The sequence below is a fragment of the Ailuropoda melanoleuca genome, chromosome 3, assembly GCF_002007445.2.
Source record: "Ailuropoda melanoleuca isolate Jingjing chromosome 3, ASM200744v2, whole genome shotgun sequence".
Classification (NCBI taxonomy): Eukaryota; Metazoa; Chordata; class Mammalia; order Carnivora; family Ursidae; genus Ailuropoda; species Ailuropoda melanoleuca.
The window spans coordinates 34090759-34103374 of record NC_048220.1 but is presented as its reverse complement, the minus strand read 5'-3'; the positions used below and the strand labels follow the sequence as shown (position 1 = coordinate 34103374).

At 44.4% G+C, this 12616-nt stretch overlaps 1 protein-coding gene across 6 annotated transcripts in view; it reads left to right on the top strand.

The window, feature by feature from the left end:
* Nucleotides 1-12616, top strand: part of PPP2R2B (protein phosphatase 2 regulatory subunit Bbeta) — a 453368-nt gene that overhangs the window by 178456 nt on the left and 262296 nt on the right. For 2 of the 6 annotated variants that reach the window (XM_034656221.1, XM_034656220.1), the window contains one exon: nt 7008-7201. The exons of 2 other annotated variants lie outside the window; for them this stretch is intronic. In XM_034656221.1, the coding sequence (XP_034512112.1) occupies nt 7008-7201 (194 nt within the window). Of the gene's footprint in view, nt 1-6323; nt 7202-12616 lie in introns of those variants that run through there. 2 more of the 6 variants (XM_034656219.1, XM_034656224.1) reach the window with 2 other exon arrangements.

The window sequence follows — 12616 nt, the reverse complement described above, 5'->3', positions numbered from 1 at the left end:
CTACTTTCTGTCTCTATGGATTTGCCCATTCTGAACATTTCACATAAATGGAATCCCATAATAAGTAGTGACATAATATGTAGTCCTTTGTGAGTGCTTCTTTCTCTTAGTATGCTTCAAGGTTGATCCATGTTGTAGCATGTGTCCGTACGTCATTCCTTTTTATAGCTGAATGATAATCCGTTGTATGGCTACATCACATTTTATCCTTTTATTACCTAATGAACATTCGGGTTGTTTCTACTTTGGGGCTATTGAGAATAATGCCACCATCATGAATATTCATGTACAGGCCTTGGCGTGAAGATGGGTTTTCTGTTCTGTTGGGTGTATACCTAGAAGGGAAACTACTGGGTCATATGCACTGTTGGACATTTTGAGGAACTGTCAAACTCTTTGCGGCCGCACCATTCTACAACCCCACAAGCAGTGTGCGAAGGTTCCAGTTTTGCCACAACCTCACCAACACAGTAGTAAATGGTTTTCAACTGAGAGGCTATTATTCATTTCATTCCTGAGAGAGACAAATCGGAATCTAGTAGTGCATGCTTTCAACAGAGTAGCCTTCAACCCACCCCAACACACACACACACACACACACACACACACACACACACACTTGCACATTTGTGTATGTAGCGCCAGGCTCCTATTTGCTTGACTTTGGGTGTATTATTTATCTCTATTACCTTCAGTAAAATGGAGATAATAGTACTTTCCTTATAAGGGCTGCTGTTAGAATTAAATGACATAATTCTAGTAAAACCCTTTGCACAACACCTGGTACATAAGATATGCTCAACAAGTGTTAGCTATTAATATTTTACCAATGGCTCAATACTTTCCTGTTATATGTACATGCCATAATTTGCTTAGCCAATTCTACTATTGGACATTTGGGTTGTTTCCAGTTTTTCATGATTCTAAACAATGCTCTGAGAAATAACTTTATGGCTGAATTTTTGCACACATCTATGATGATTTTCTTAGACTATATTCTGTAAAGTGTTATTGCTTGGTGCCTCTTAAGGAAATTTGAAAGATATTTCCCAATGTGTATTCTCGTTCAAATTATATGAAATTTTATTTTGAGAAATGTGATCAGGAACTAGACAATACTCCTTGAGTATTGCCAAAGGGGTTTTGTAAATCCTCACCTTACACCGAATAAATATAATGCAAATTAAAGCTATCTTGAGTAAGACAGCATACATTTAACTCTAAAACCACTGAATGAGAAAAGGTACAAGAGGATATTTTCTCTCAGGCTCTCAGATCTGGGCTCTTGGATTTTTGTTCCTCTTCTCCCATTGTATCAGTACCCTAAGGAGACATGCTGAAGAGCTATCAATGAAATCAGTCAGACTAGATGTCTTTGTTTTGCATTTAGGCAAATCCCAGGCAAAAGTAAGGAGACAGTGGAGCTTGAACCATAGAAACGGATGATTCATCGAGAATGGGAGTGCACCTGACATTCCTTATGTTGTCAGGTCCTTTACGGGGCAGTCTCTTCCAGGTCTACCATGGCAATAGCATATCCGGCCTGGGAGGGGTCCAACGAAGGCATCGGGTTTCCTCTGATGGATATGGGAAAGCTTCATGGTAAAGGTAGGATTTTAAGAGTCATTTTAGCATTATGACTCAATTTGGTTGGGTGACGGCATGCTCTGGAATTTGACACAACTTGGGAGATTATGCCTTGAGAATTGGATGAGCAGAAAGATAGAGCAGCAAGTATTGCATTTCCACGGGTGTGCTGCTAAATGTTCAACGATCGTAGGGTGACTAACATAACATAATAAACAAGTATTAATAAATAAATAAATTAATTAATTAAATAAAATAAAATGTTCAACAATCGGCTCTCAAAGCAAACAAAAAAACCCAAAGCCCTGACTTATATAGGGTTTTTAAATAAATTCCGTGATACAAATATCCCACCATAGCAGATTTCAGATTTTAAGCTACCAACATGATGTCCCTCACAGCAGAGCTGGAAATAAACGTGCATAATCGGCACGTTCGGCCCTCAGTAGCCAGTGCATGGCAGCTCCAGCGTACCACTGTCTCTTTGCATAAATTACTATTCTTGGATAATTGAAAGAACATTCTACTCTGTGAAATCCATTAAGTATGCAGAATCTGGGTTTAATACAACATTTCGAGAGCGAGATATGTTGTTTTCTTTTCCCAGGTTAAATGCCATGTCAAAGGTTCACTCATGTGGTGTAGTGCATGTTCCAGTAGCATGCACAAAAGGGAACGGCAAACCTTGCCGGAAACTCAAGAGCTCACCCACCGAGCAGTCAACACAGAAACCGCCTCAGAGAGACGTACGGTTGGGCATTCAGTGCTTAGTGATCTTAGAGAGGGATTTCAGAACATTCCACAATAGAGACACATGATTAGGTCTGCACGTAGGGAGGGTCATTCTAATTCCATAGGACTTGATGACTTATAAAGGGCTTTTTGCAGGATGGTAAAATTTCAGGTATCCAGTGTCTCGTTTGCCATTAGGACAGATCAATAGGTAGTAAAACTCTGGTTTCTCGGTCACTTTTGTTCACAGAAACAATCCACTTGTAGCTCATCTCCCGTTCTCCACTGGTGGAAATACACAGACGCCACAGCTAGGAGGGAGAACTGACATTTCAGGGCTAAGCAGTTAGGCTGTCTCTGAAGCCACTCAGCAATACTCTCAAGTCGTTTCTATTATTTTCTTCTATTTTGCAAATACAGAGGCCCAGAGATGTTAAATTACTTGTCAAAGGTCATGAAATTCATAAATGCCTGAGCTGGGACAAACCAGGACTGTCTGACACCTAAAGCCTATATTAAGAATCTCCAGACTAGCTTAGGTCAAAGATTTTAATAAAATTGTAGATATTTAATGTGTTAATTGGACAGGATGACCTGGAATGTTCCAGGGTAGGCAGCACTAACCTAACAGGGGTGAGGGTCTATGACATTGTTGGGGGAGGGGGCCATGACAAGGGTGATTAAAAAAAATGTGTCTACGTGCTGAACTGTGCTGACCTGTGTAACTTAAGAAGCCTGTGTATTTGTAATTGATCTTTTTTGTGTAACATACAAGCCTGAATTTGGTCAGCCTTTCCGAGTGTCTACTTCTGCCCCTTCTGTAGCTTATGACTCCCTTTACATAAACTGTAAATTAGACACTAAGTTCCATGACAGCAGAAACTGACTATACATTTTATGCACAAATGTTGCTGAGTCTCTAGTCCTGTCCCAGCTGCTGACATAGTAGGTGCTTTAATATTTGTTCATTATTGATAGTGGTGATAATAAATATTTAACAAGTAATAGCAGTATCTTCTTTCCAGGGTCATTCAATACATTATCTCATTAAAACCACGCAATAACTCCATGAAGTAGACACTATTCTTCTCCCTAATTTAGAGGTTTAAAAAATGCCTTAGGGGGGAACCTTGTAACTTACTCAGGGACACAGCAATAAGTGTCAGAAAATCAGCTGTGCCTGATATCAAAGCCTTAGCATTTAGCATTAACTATAGTCTATTGATTTATAATGCATTTGTTGTGTTTCTCAGAAAGCTCATTTTAGCAAAATTAGACAATAGAATTTCAGTTCTGTGATGAAAGGGACTCTGTTTTAACTGTATCCCCAGCACCCAAAACAATTCTTGGCATATATTAAGCACTCAGTAAATATAAATATAAATATTAAATAAATAAATATTCTTGGAATGCATACAGGAATGGGTAGGACAATTATTTCAATTGGAATAAAGCTTACAAACTAGAAAATTACTGCCTCACAACAGGTTTTATTAATGGGTGTGGGGTTTTTTTGGTAAGAATTTTAATAAGGATTGAGCTATTAAACCTCAGTATTGCAAATATTTGTTATACTGAACAAGTTCAGTAATTTATTCACTCATTGAAGAAATATTTACATCTATTCAGCAAAGATAACTGAGCACCTACTTAGTGCCAGACATTTAATATCAGAGATACAGTAGGAATGGTCGATAATAAAGAAACAACTATTACGAAATGCAGTGAGCCATGAGGAAGACCAAAAAAAAAAAAAAAAAGACATAGAGACAGAAAATTCTAGAGAAAGACACTATGGTATGGTCAGGTGATGCCTCAGGGAAGTAGGGACAGTTGAGCTGAGATGCTGAAGAATGCCAAGAACATGAAGAAAGAGCATAGGTTGGTATGTGCACATTTCAAAGGCTTTTGGAAAGAACTTGACATGTTGAGACATAGAAAGAAGGTCAGCAGGTCTTCTGAGAAATGGTCTGTATGGTCTTCTTACCATCACAGGATTGCACAGGCTTCTTTCACCCCCTGACCTCCTTTCCTATATGTCACTGTGTTCAACCACAAAGCCAACAGCCTTATTTTTCTTGGTTTTGGTACAGGCCCTAGTTCCCCATTGCTCAGGGTAGAAAGTAGTGGTCCACAAAGTTGAAACTGTGCAATCTCCTTACCCATGATGTATCTGTGTTGTCTGTACCATTGAACAAATGCGGGAGGGATTCTGTAGGAAACGTGAAAGGGAAAATTTAGTAAACCCCAGAAACTTAATCTATGGAGGAGACATTTCTCCCATTGGTTACAGTGGAAAATTCCTCCAGCACAGCCTGGCCAATGAGCCTGGGCCTACCCCACTTCATCACGCAGCTCTGTTCCAATCTAGCCCACATTCCAGGAAGGTATGGGGAGAGTTTCCATATACGATTCCAAGGTCTCCTGTCACAAGTTAAGGTTATTTCAACCAAAAGCAAAATGTCTCCTTACCGCTTTGAGAGGAACTTAGCTTTTTTCCTCCTCCTCTCACCCCTTGCCCATTGCTTAACAACAAGGGAAGCTGAACTGAGTAACTACAGATGAGCTGACCACTGGAGACGTGCTGATGGGTACAGCTCATCATGTAGAAGAACCAGCCGTGAACTGATGCTGGGTGGATTACGTTTGTTACTGGAATTTCATTTGTAAAAATTTGAACAAAGAGTCAAGCAAGTATGTTAAGACGTAACCGCCAAACGAGAATCAAATGGAATCTATTGTAAGCTGAACTTCCCTTAAAAATTACATCAAAGAATGTTTCTACTCTCTTCTCCCTCTCGCTTTCTGGAGACAGGGATAATGCTATTTTCCCTCTGCGGGAAGCATCCACTCTTTGTGGAAATCTGATGGCAATTCCCAACCTCAGTTAAAAACTTGTTTTCCCATTTTTTTTGAACTTCAAATACTTACTAAATTGTGTTAGCCGAAGCATTATATGTATATAATTAACTCACAGGTCCCTCTGGGCTCATCTAGTTCAACTTGTGGAGCTTAACTGAGCAAGACGTTTGCTGATGTCTCTCCCTGCAGTGACACCCACTGAAATGAATACCTTCTACAGGAGGAAAATGGGGAAATGTCTTTTCCAATTTGGCTTTTTAGGGAGGTGGATAGCTACATACATGATTTTACTGGTTTCATAACAGTAATGATCAAGTTTTCTTTCAAATACCGAATTTGCAATTCGGGGATAGATGGGGTGGAGGGAGGAATTCTGTGTTTTCCTCCTAGGTGAAGCAGGGAGACAGGTCTCTTTTTGGTATGAAGTGGATCTTTGAAATCTCCTGCGGGTAGCAGTGGCTCTCTGTGGGCACAGGGCTCCCATGTCGCTTCCATGTTGGGAGCAAACGTAAGCGGTTTCTGCGGTGCTGTGTCTCCACAAGCAAAACCTACAGGAGGGCCTGCAGCACTTTGTCCGAAACAAAGTGCACAGGGCTAGGGAAGGTGGCCTTTTTCAGACTGACTATGTGTCTGGCTTCGTAAGTCAGCCCCCTTGCTTCCCTCCGCCTGCGTAGACACAGACGCCTACAGTAGGAAGGGGGTGTTGACTCTGTCTGGAATGGAGCAGTCGTATGTGGTCGCGGAAAAGTTCTGGCCCCTGCTCCGCGTTCTATTCCTAGCACAGGAGGCTTCAATTAAGCTACGAAAACATTTCTTCCCATTCTCTCCTCTCTGGGGCTTCGAACCCCAGGCCTCGCCGTTGGACTCTATCAAAGGACCGCATACGTCAACCCAAGGGTGAGCGAAAGGGACCTGACGGTCGTCTCCCTGCCTACCCCAGGGGATCTACTTCTCTTTGCGGTCCTGAAGCGCAGGTGTCCGGAGCAAGGCAGCGAGCTAGGGACTCTGGGGGCTCGAGTAAACGCCGCCCTTAGCTGCGTGGCACGGTTGGAGGGTGGTTGCCAGAGCGCGTCTCCGGTTTTCCCGTGAACCTGCCAGCTCGCTGCTTGCTGCCCAGGTGCCGGTTCGCGGCTGCGTGCGCCCCACTGCAGCAGAGAGCAGCCGCAGCCTCTGCCTCGGCCACCAGCGCTGCTGGGGAAGAGTCCTGGGGCTGCTGACGCGGTTGGGAGGAGCCTCGCCTTTAATGCACCAGCCGCCTCCAGCCTCCTCCTGCAGCAGCGGCAGCAGCGGCAGCAGCTGCGAGTGCGCGCGTGTGGGTGTGAGGGTGAGTGCGCTGGCGCCGGCCGCAGCGCCCTGCCCAGCTCCCCGCCGCCTTCCTCGCCGCCGCCAGCCGGAGCCGCCCTCCCGTGGGACCAGCACCCTGCTCCCCGCCGGCCCAGCCCGAATCCGGCCCCTGCCATCTCGCCACTGCAGCTCGGGTCCAGAAAGGCACCATTTTGTCGCGGCCGCCCGCTCTCCCAGGGGGAGGAGGGACCTTTTTTGCATTTTGGAGCGGCTGCCAACGTGGGGAACCTGTTGGGCATCTCCCCAGCCCCGCTTGTGAGCGCCTCCCGGGCGGCGGGCGGGCCCGGACCCCTCGGGGCACGGCGCATCTTGGCACCCGGCGGCAGCGGAGCCGGGCGCAGCATCCTCGCTGGGAATTGGAGCTGGAGTGAGCGCACCGCGGGAGGAGCCGCCGCAGCCTCGGAGATCCCGAGTGGAGGAGGTGACAGCTCCATTGCCGGGTTTTTATTTTTTTTCTCTCCGCCTCCCCGTCTCCTCCTCAGGCTCGGACCATGGTGCAGTCCCACCGGCTCCCCTGCCCCCCTCTCCTGTGAGACTGGCTGCGGGGAGGGATCATGGATACTTGTCTGCCGGCTTCTGGTTCCCACGCAAGTAAGCCTGCTGTCAATGGAGGAGGACATTGATACCCGCAAAATCAACAACAGTTTCCTGCGCGACCACAGCTATGCGACCGAAGGTAACGCCAGCCCCGCCGCATTCCGCCGCTGGGGCCGGGTGCAAGTTGCGGATCGCTGGGCTCGGCGGGCAGCTGGGCGCCCGCAGAGTGGCGGAGACTCCTCCGGGCCCAGGGCTGGGGCGGGGGCTCGGCCCGCGGTGGCAGCGGCCGGTGCACCCCACATCCATCCGGGCTCCGCGAGGCGAGCCCTGCGTTCAGCAGCAGGTGGACCCGGCGCCCACGGGAGTTAAAATGGCCCTCGGGGATCAGGCTTTGCAGGGTGGGGCTCCTGACTAGAAAAATGACCCCGTGAAGGCAGATGACCCCTCCCCCAAGATGTTTGCCGGGCACTTGGGGGGGGCATAAAAAAGGGGCCCAGTAGGATCGGAGGTCCTTCCCCCCTGAGCGGAATGATGTTGTGTGTCTCAGTGGCTGCAGGGAGGGCATGGTTTCATTTCCTGCCCGTCTGTCTCTCCGGCCAGGTTACCTGCTCAGACAATCAGAACCCCAAAAGGCCCTTTGCAAAACGGCGAGCCCCTCTTCCCTTGTAAGTGCATTAGCAAGAAATAAAAAGGTAGCTGGGGAGACGGCGTTCCAGCAGCCAGCGAACGAGTCTGACACGTGGGGCGAGCAATGCCATCAGTGGGGCCTTTAAAATCACCATTATGAATTCTGCAGCAGTAGTTTCTGCTGAATCAACAGCCAGCAGAAAGCAAGAGGGTTCAGTAAGCTGAGCTTTGCCAAGAGGTGAAATTGTCGTGGAGCTCTCTCTCTCTCTCAGCTTGTTCTGACGTTAGCAGGCAGGCAGGGAAAGTCAGCAGGTGGAATCTCATTCTGCCTTTTGTGTGTGAATAGAGAGTAGAGGCATTTTTTTTTTCAAATGCCAAAACTTTGGCATTTTTGCTTTCATTTTCTACCTGTAGGCCCTTATACTTAACCGCTCATATAAAGTGTTGCATTATCCCGTTGTAACATCCACGTGAGAAAATGTGTGTGTAAGTGCTTTAGGAAAACATAGCAAGATATGTTAATTTAAGACAATTCTTGTTATTCTTGGATACTGAAATTTCTATAATATTTAATCAAATCAAGAGTCATAGAAAAATGTGATGGGGTTGGGGTACTAAAAGAGTTCAAACTCTGAAAGAAATAAAAAGATACAATTTGGGGGCAAAGGTGGCATGTTCTGTAAACATCCCAGTAAGTTTTAGGTAATAAAGAATGCCCAGTGCTATTGAAAATATATTCTTCATTCATCATCATTATTGGAGAGCATCCAGCCTAATATGTCCATGGTGCTAGACAGATTAAGCAGACTTGTTTGAGCTCTGGCATTCAGGAGCTTAGAGATGGCTTTTAAGAGATGTTCAGCCTGTCCCTCCCCCATTCAGGCACCATACTTGCCGATTCTTTTCATTTGCAGGAAGACAGGGTGGTTATAAGATATTCTCTCTCAGTCTCAAGCGCTTTGTCACTGACTCAGTTACCAGGTAGATTATGACTAGCTCTGTGTCTGAGCATGTCATCCGAGAGAGAAGTTGGCCTTGGGTCTATTGGTTTTTCCGAGTGATACTTCTTTCTGTTCGTGACAACAAAGAAAGAGGGCTGCCTTCATGTTTTCTTCTAGATGGCATTATGCCTCCAAGCGCATTCACAGGAAACTTACTGAGCTGGGAAAATGGGCAAATTGGGGCCATGTGTATGGGGGTATCATCTCTAGAATGAAGAAATGGGTTAAAAATGGAATTCCTTAGTGCTTTTGGGGGGCCCAGGAACTACCATGATCTTTGGTCCTATTTTATGGCATTTTTGTAAGCTCTGATTCTGGTTAAGATACCTGGGTTCATGTAGTCAAAAATGAGGCATGAGTTTATAGCAGACCACTCTCTAAAATCTTTCTAAATCAACCTCTCAGAATGTTCTGTCTCTCATACGCACACACCACACTGAAAACTAAACAAAACTATTATTTCTCAGTATGCCTTCAGGTTTCTTTACTTGATCTTATTGAAAGTCTGGGAAGAAGGGGGAAAAAATGCAACTTGGACAGTGTAAACAGCAGAAGTTGGGTAGAGCAGGAAGTTCTCTATGGTCTTAACCTGTTCGTTTTAGGGAACATTCATGCAGTGGTGCTGGCCACAGGGGCAAGGGTCCATCCTCTCTCTTCTGATGAATACCTTGGAAGTGCCACCAGATCAAAATATTATTTGTTAAAATCCTCTTTGTTGAGGGCTTGCCTCCAAAGTACCCTCCTCCTTTATTAACTTAAATCCACTTTCTCTTAAATCTGACCTTAGTTTCTAGGTCCTCCTACAGAATTTGCTTGGCCTTTTGTCTTCCTTGATATTTTGGCATTTTCCTACCTGGCCAGATGTGTCAAGGGTTTTTGGGTGGGTTTTGTTTTTTTTTCTCTCCAAAATCTCCTTCTCATTTATCTCTGAATTTTTCTTTGCTTTGCTTTGCTCAGATCATTCCACACTGCAGGATTCTATTTAAAGCTGAAAGGTTTTTGCTGTGTAGTTAGTGTGAAGGACTCTAAGCTCAATTTGCATTGTAAGTGGTAGCTGCAGGCAAGTTCAGCCAGCTCAGAGCAATGCAAATGCTAAAGGACACTTACCCAAGCTCTCCTCTCATTTTCTGTCCCTCTCCCCCTCCCTCCCACTGTCCCTTCCCACCAACNTATATTTATTAAAGACATTTCCTATGACTCTTCTTTTATTCTGAGCATCAAAGTTACCACCCTCCTCGATCTTTCTCTCTTTTTTCCCCCTTTTTAAAGTTACCATCTTTGAGCATCTTCTGTTTTCCATGTGCTTGCTGAGCTTTTTAAATATAGCACTTCAGTATCTCCAGGTCCTACTAAGTGGATGCTATTAACATTTTCAAATAAGGAAACTGGGCAACTGAGGCCCACAGATGTTACTAATTAGTGAGGGTCACACAGATGAGGGACAAGCTTGCCTCCAGACTCAAGACCGTTTGAAGCGCGTGCTCTTCCACTAAGAAATTCTGCACTCCCTCATTTTCTTTCCTTCAACCATCAGCTCCTTTTAGGAGGAAGACCACTATGGTTTTATCTTTGTGTGTAAATTATATTCCTATCTGGGGTCAAATTCTTGGCAGGGATCATTTGAATGTGTGTATATGGGATCACATATGACGAAAAGTGGGGGTGGAATGACTACAGAAATAAAGTCAACATAACGTTTTTACTGGTATTTTCAGATATGGAGCTCTGAGGGCCCTAACCAAGGCTTCCTCTCTCAAATCTCTCTGATCTCTATGTGGATTTCTTTATTTTCAGACTTGTTCGAACTGACCAAAACCCTCTGGCCACTAGAGCAATTTGAGAGTTTTCTACATTAATCTTCCTACTCTTCCATGGGGCCACAGACAACATGAATGTTTTTCCCTAGCTAAATTTACAAGAATGGCAATCTGGTTAGAAGAGGAAGTCAGAGAACATGTTTTAAAATAACTACTCTGTTCTCAGTTTCCTTAGCTGTAAAATGGGAATAACAATAGAACCTGTGCCACAGGGAGAAAAAATTAATACAGGAAAAGCACTCAAGACAGTGCCTAATACAAAGCTAGACCTCGGTACATGTCCTCAGTGTATTATAGGTACATTTGCACAGCAAACACGTGTTTTCCTTGGATCATGTGTTGATTGGGGATGGTCTTGAGGGGAATGTCTAGTGGAGATGGGAGAGAAGTCACTAAAACCCACCAGTCTCTTCTCGGCTGGAGCACTGGCCGTTGATCTTGCTGTTTAGTTATTAGCTTTCGTGTACTTGCTGGTTATATTCCAGCAGTGAGGGAGTTCCATCTTCTCACAGAGGCCTCTAAAAACATATACTGTTTACACATGAAAGGAAGAACAAATTTATTATTCCATGATTTATGATATTATTATTATTATGTAATTATTGATTCATTCCACCTTTAATTCCTTCAACAAATATTAGTTGACTTTCTGCAGAGGTGATCCCGCATAGACGTGGTATCCGGCTGGCGCAGGAGGCAGACATGAAATAATTCTGCAAATAAATATATAATTACCAATTGTGATAAGTGACATTCAGAAAAAGCACAAGATGCCTCCAGATCATATATAAGGCAGGAAGGTGGATCTAATTTAGTTTGGGGAACCAGAGGCCGCCCCTCAGAGAAAGTTTGAAGTTGAGAACTGAAGGATTAGTCAGGAATTAACAAGAGGTGAAGACAATTCAGGTAGAAGGGGCAATAGGACAAAACCCAGCGATATAAAATAGTGTGACTGATTTGAAGAACAGAAAGCTGCCTGTGGCTGGAATACAGGGAACAAGAGGAAGAATGATGAAAATTAGACCAGAATCGGCAGTTTACTTTGGAATGCACCAAAACCAGGAAAGATCCATGCTGGGATAGATGGATGGATGGATAGATACACGATAAAGCAAGTATGAAATATTCATGGTAAAACTGAGGTGGGCCGTCAATGGATAGTCACTGTAAATTTTTTTTTCAATTGTGCTGTCGGTTTTAAAATTTTCATAATAAAATGTCACAAAAGAGAAACTGGGGAGGTATTCAGAGACCAGATCATGTTGAGCCTTGACTGTAAAGAGTTTGGACTTTATCCAAAGATGGATCGAAAGCCATTAAAGGATTTTGGTTGGGGGGGAGGGACATGATCAGGTTTGTTTTTCCAAAGCTCAGTCTTGTAGCTATGCAGGGTGGGGTCAGAGGGCTGGGGAGGAAATGAATAGAGCAAAAGGGGAATAGTTAGGATGTCTCAGCCTCAGTCTAGGATGGTGGGAGTAGTAGAGATGGAGAGAATTAGGTGACTCTGATACACCGTAGTAGAAGAATGGATAGGACTTCCTTGGTATGATAGATTGGGCAGAGATAGAGAATCAGATGGAGGTGAGTGTCAAGGACTACTCCCAGGACTTTGCCACGGGACTGGAGGCGTAATGGCACTTCTCACTGACGCTGGAAAAAGACTTTGGAAATTGATTAGTCTGAGGGGTGTGTGAGCCATTTAACCTCACAGCAAGAACCCTCAAGCAGTTAGATATCTGGGTCTGAAGCTCTGAAACAAGATCGGGACTAGATATATAACTTGGGATGTCAGCAGCATATTAAAAGTATTTAAAACCATGTGAATAGATGAGATGCCTAGGAGAAGAGCACTCCAGGGCAGAATCTGACCAACGAGGAAACTAATCTTGGCTTGGTATAAAGAAATTAAGACAAAAAGGGCCTTCCAATGGAATGCCTTGGTGTAAACATAACTAACCACACACTGAAATCATTCAAATTACACTATATGGCCATTTCTCAACAATGTGCTAGAATAAGAAAGAGTCCAGTCTTGGGTGAGTTGAGTGTAGAGGGTCTCCAAACCTGAATGAGATCTGTGTGATTTCTGAAATGTTATATCTTCCTAGG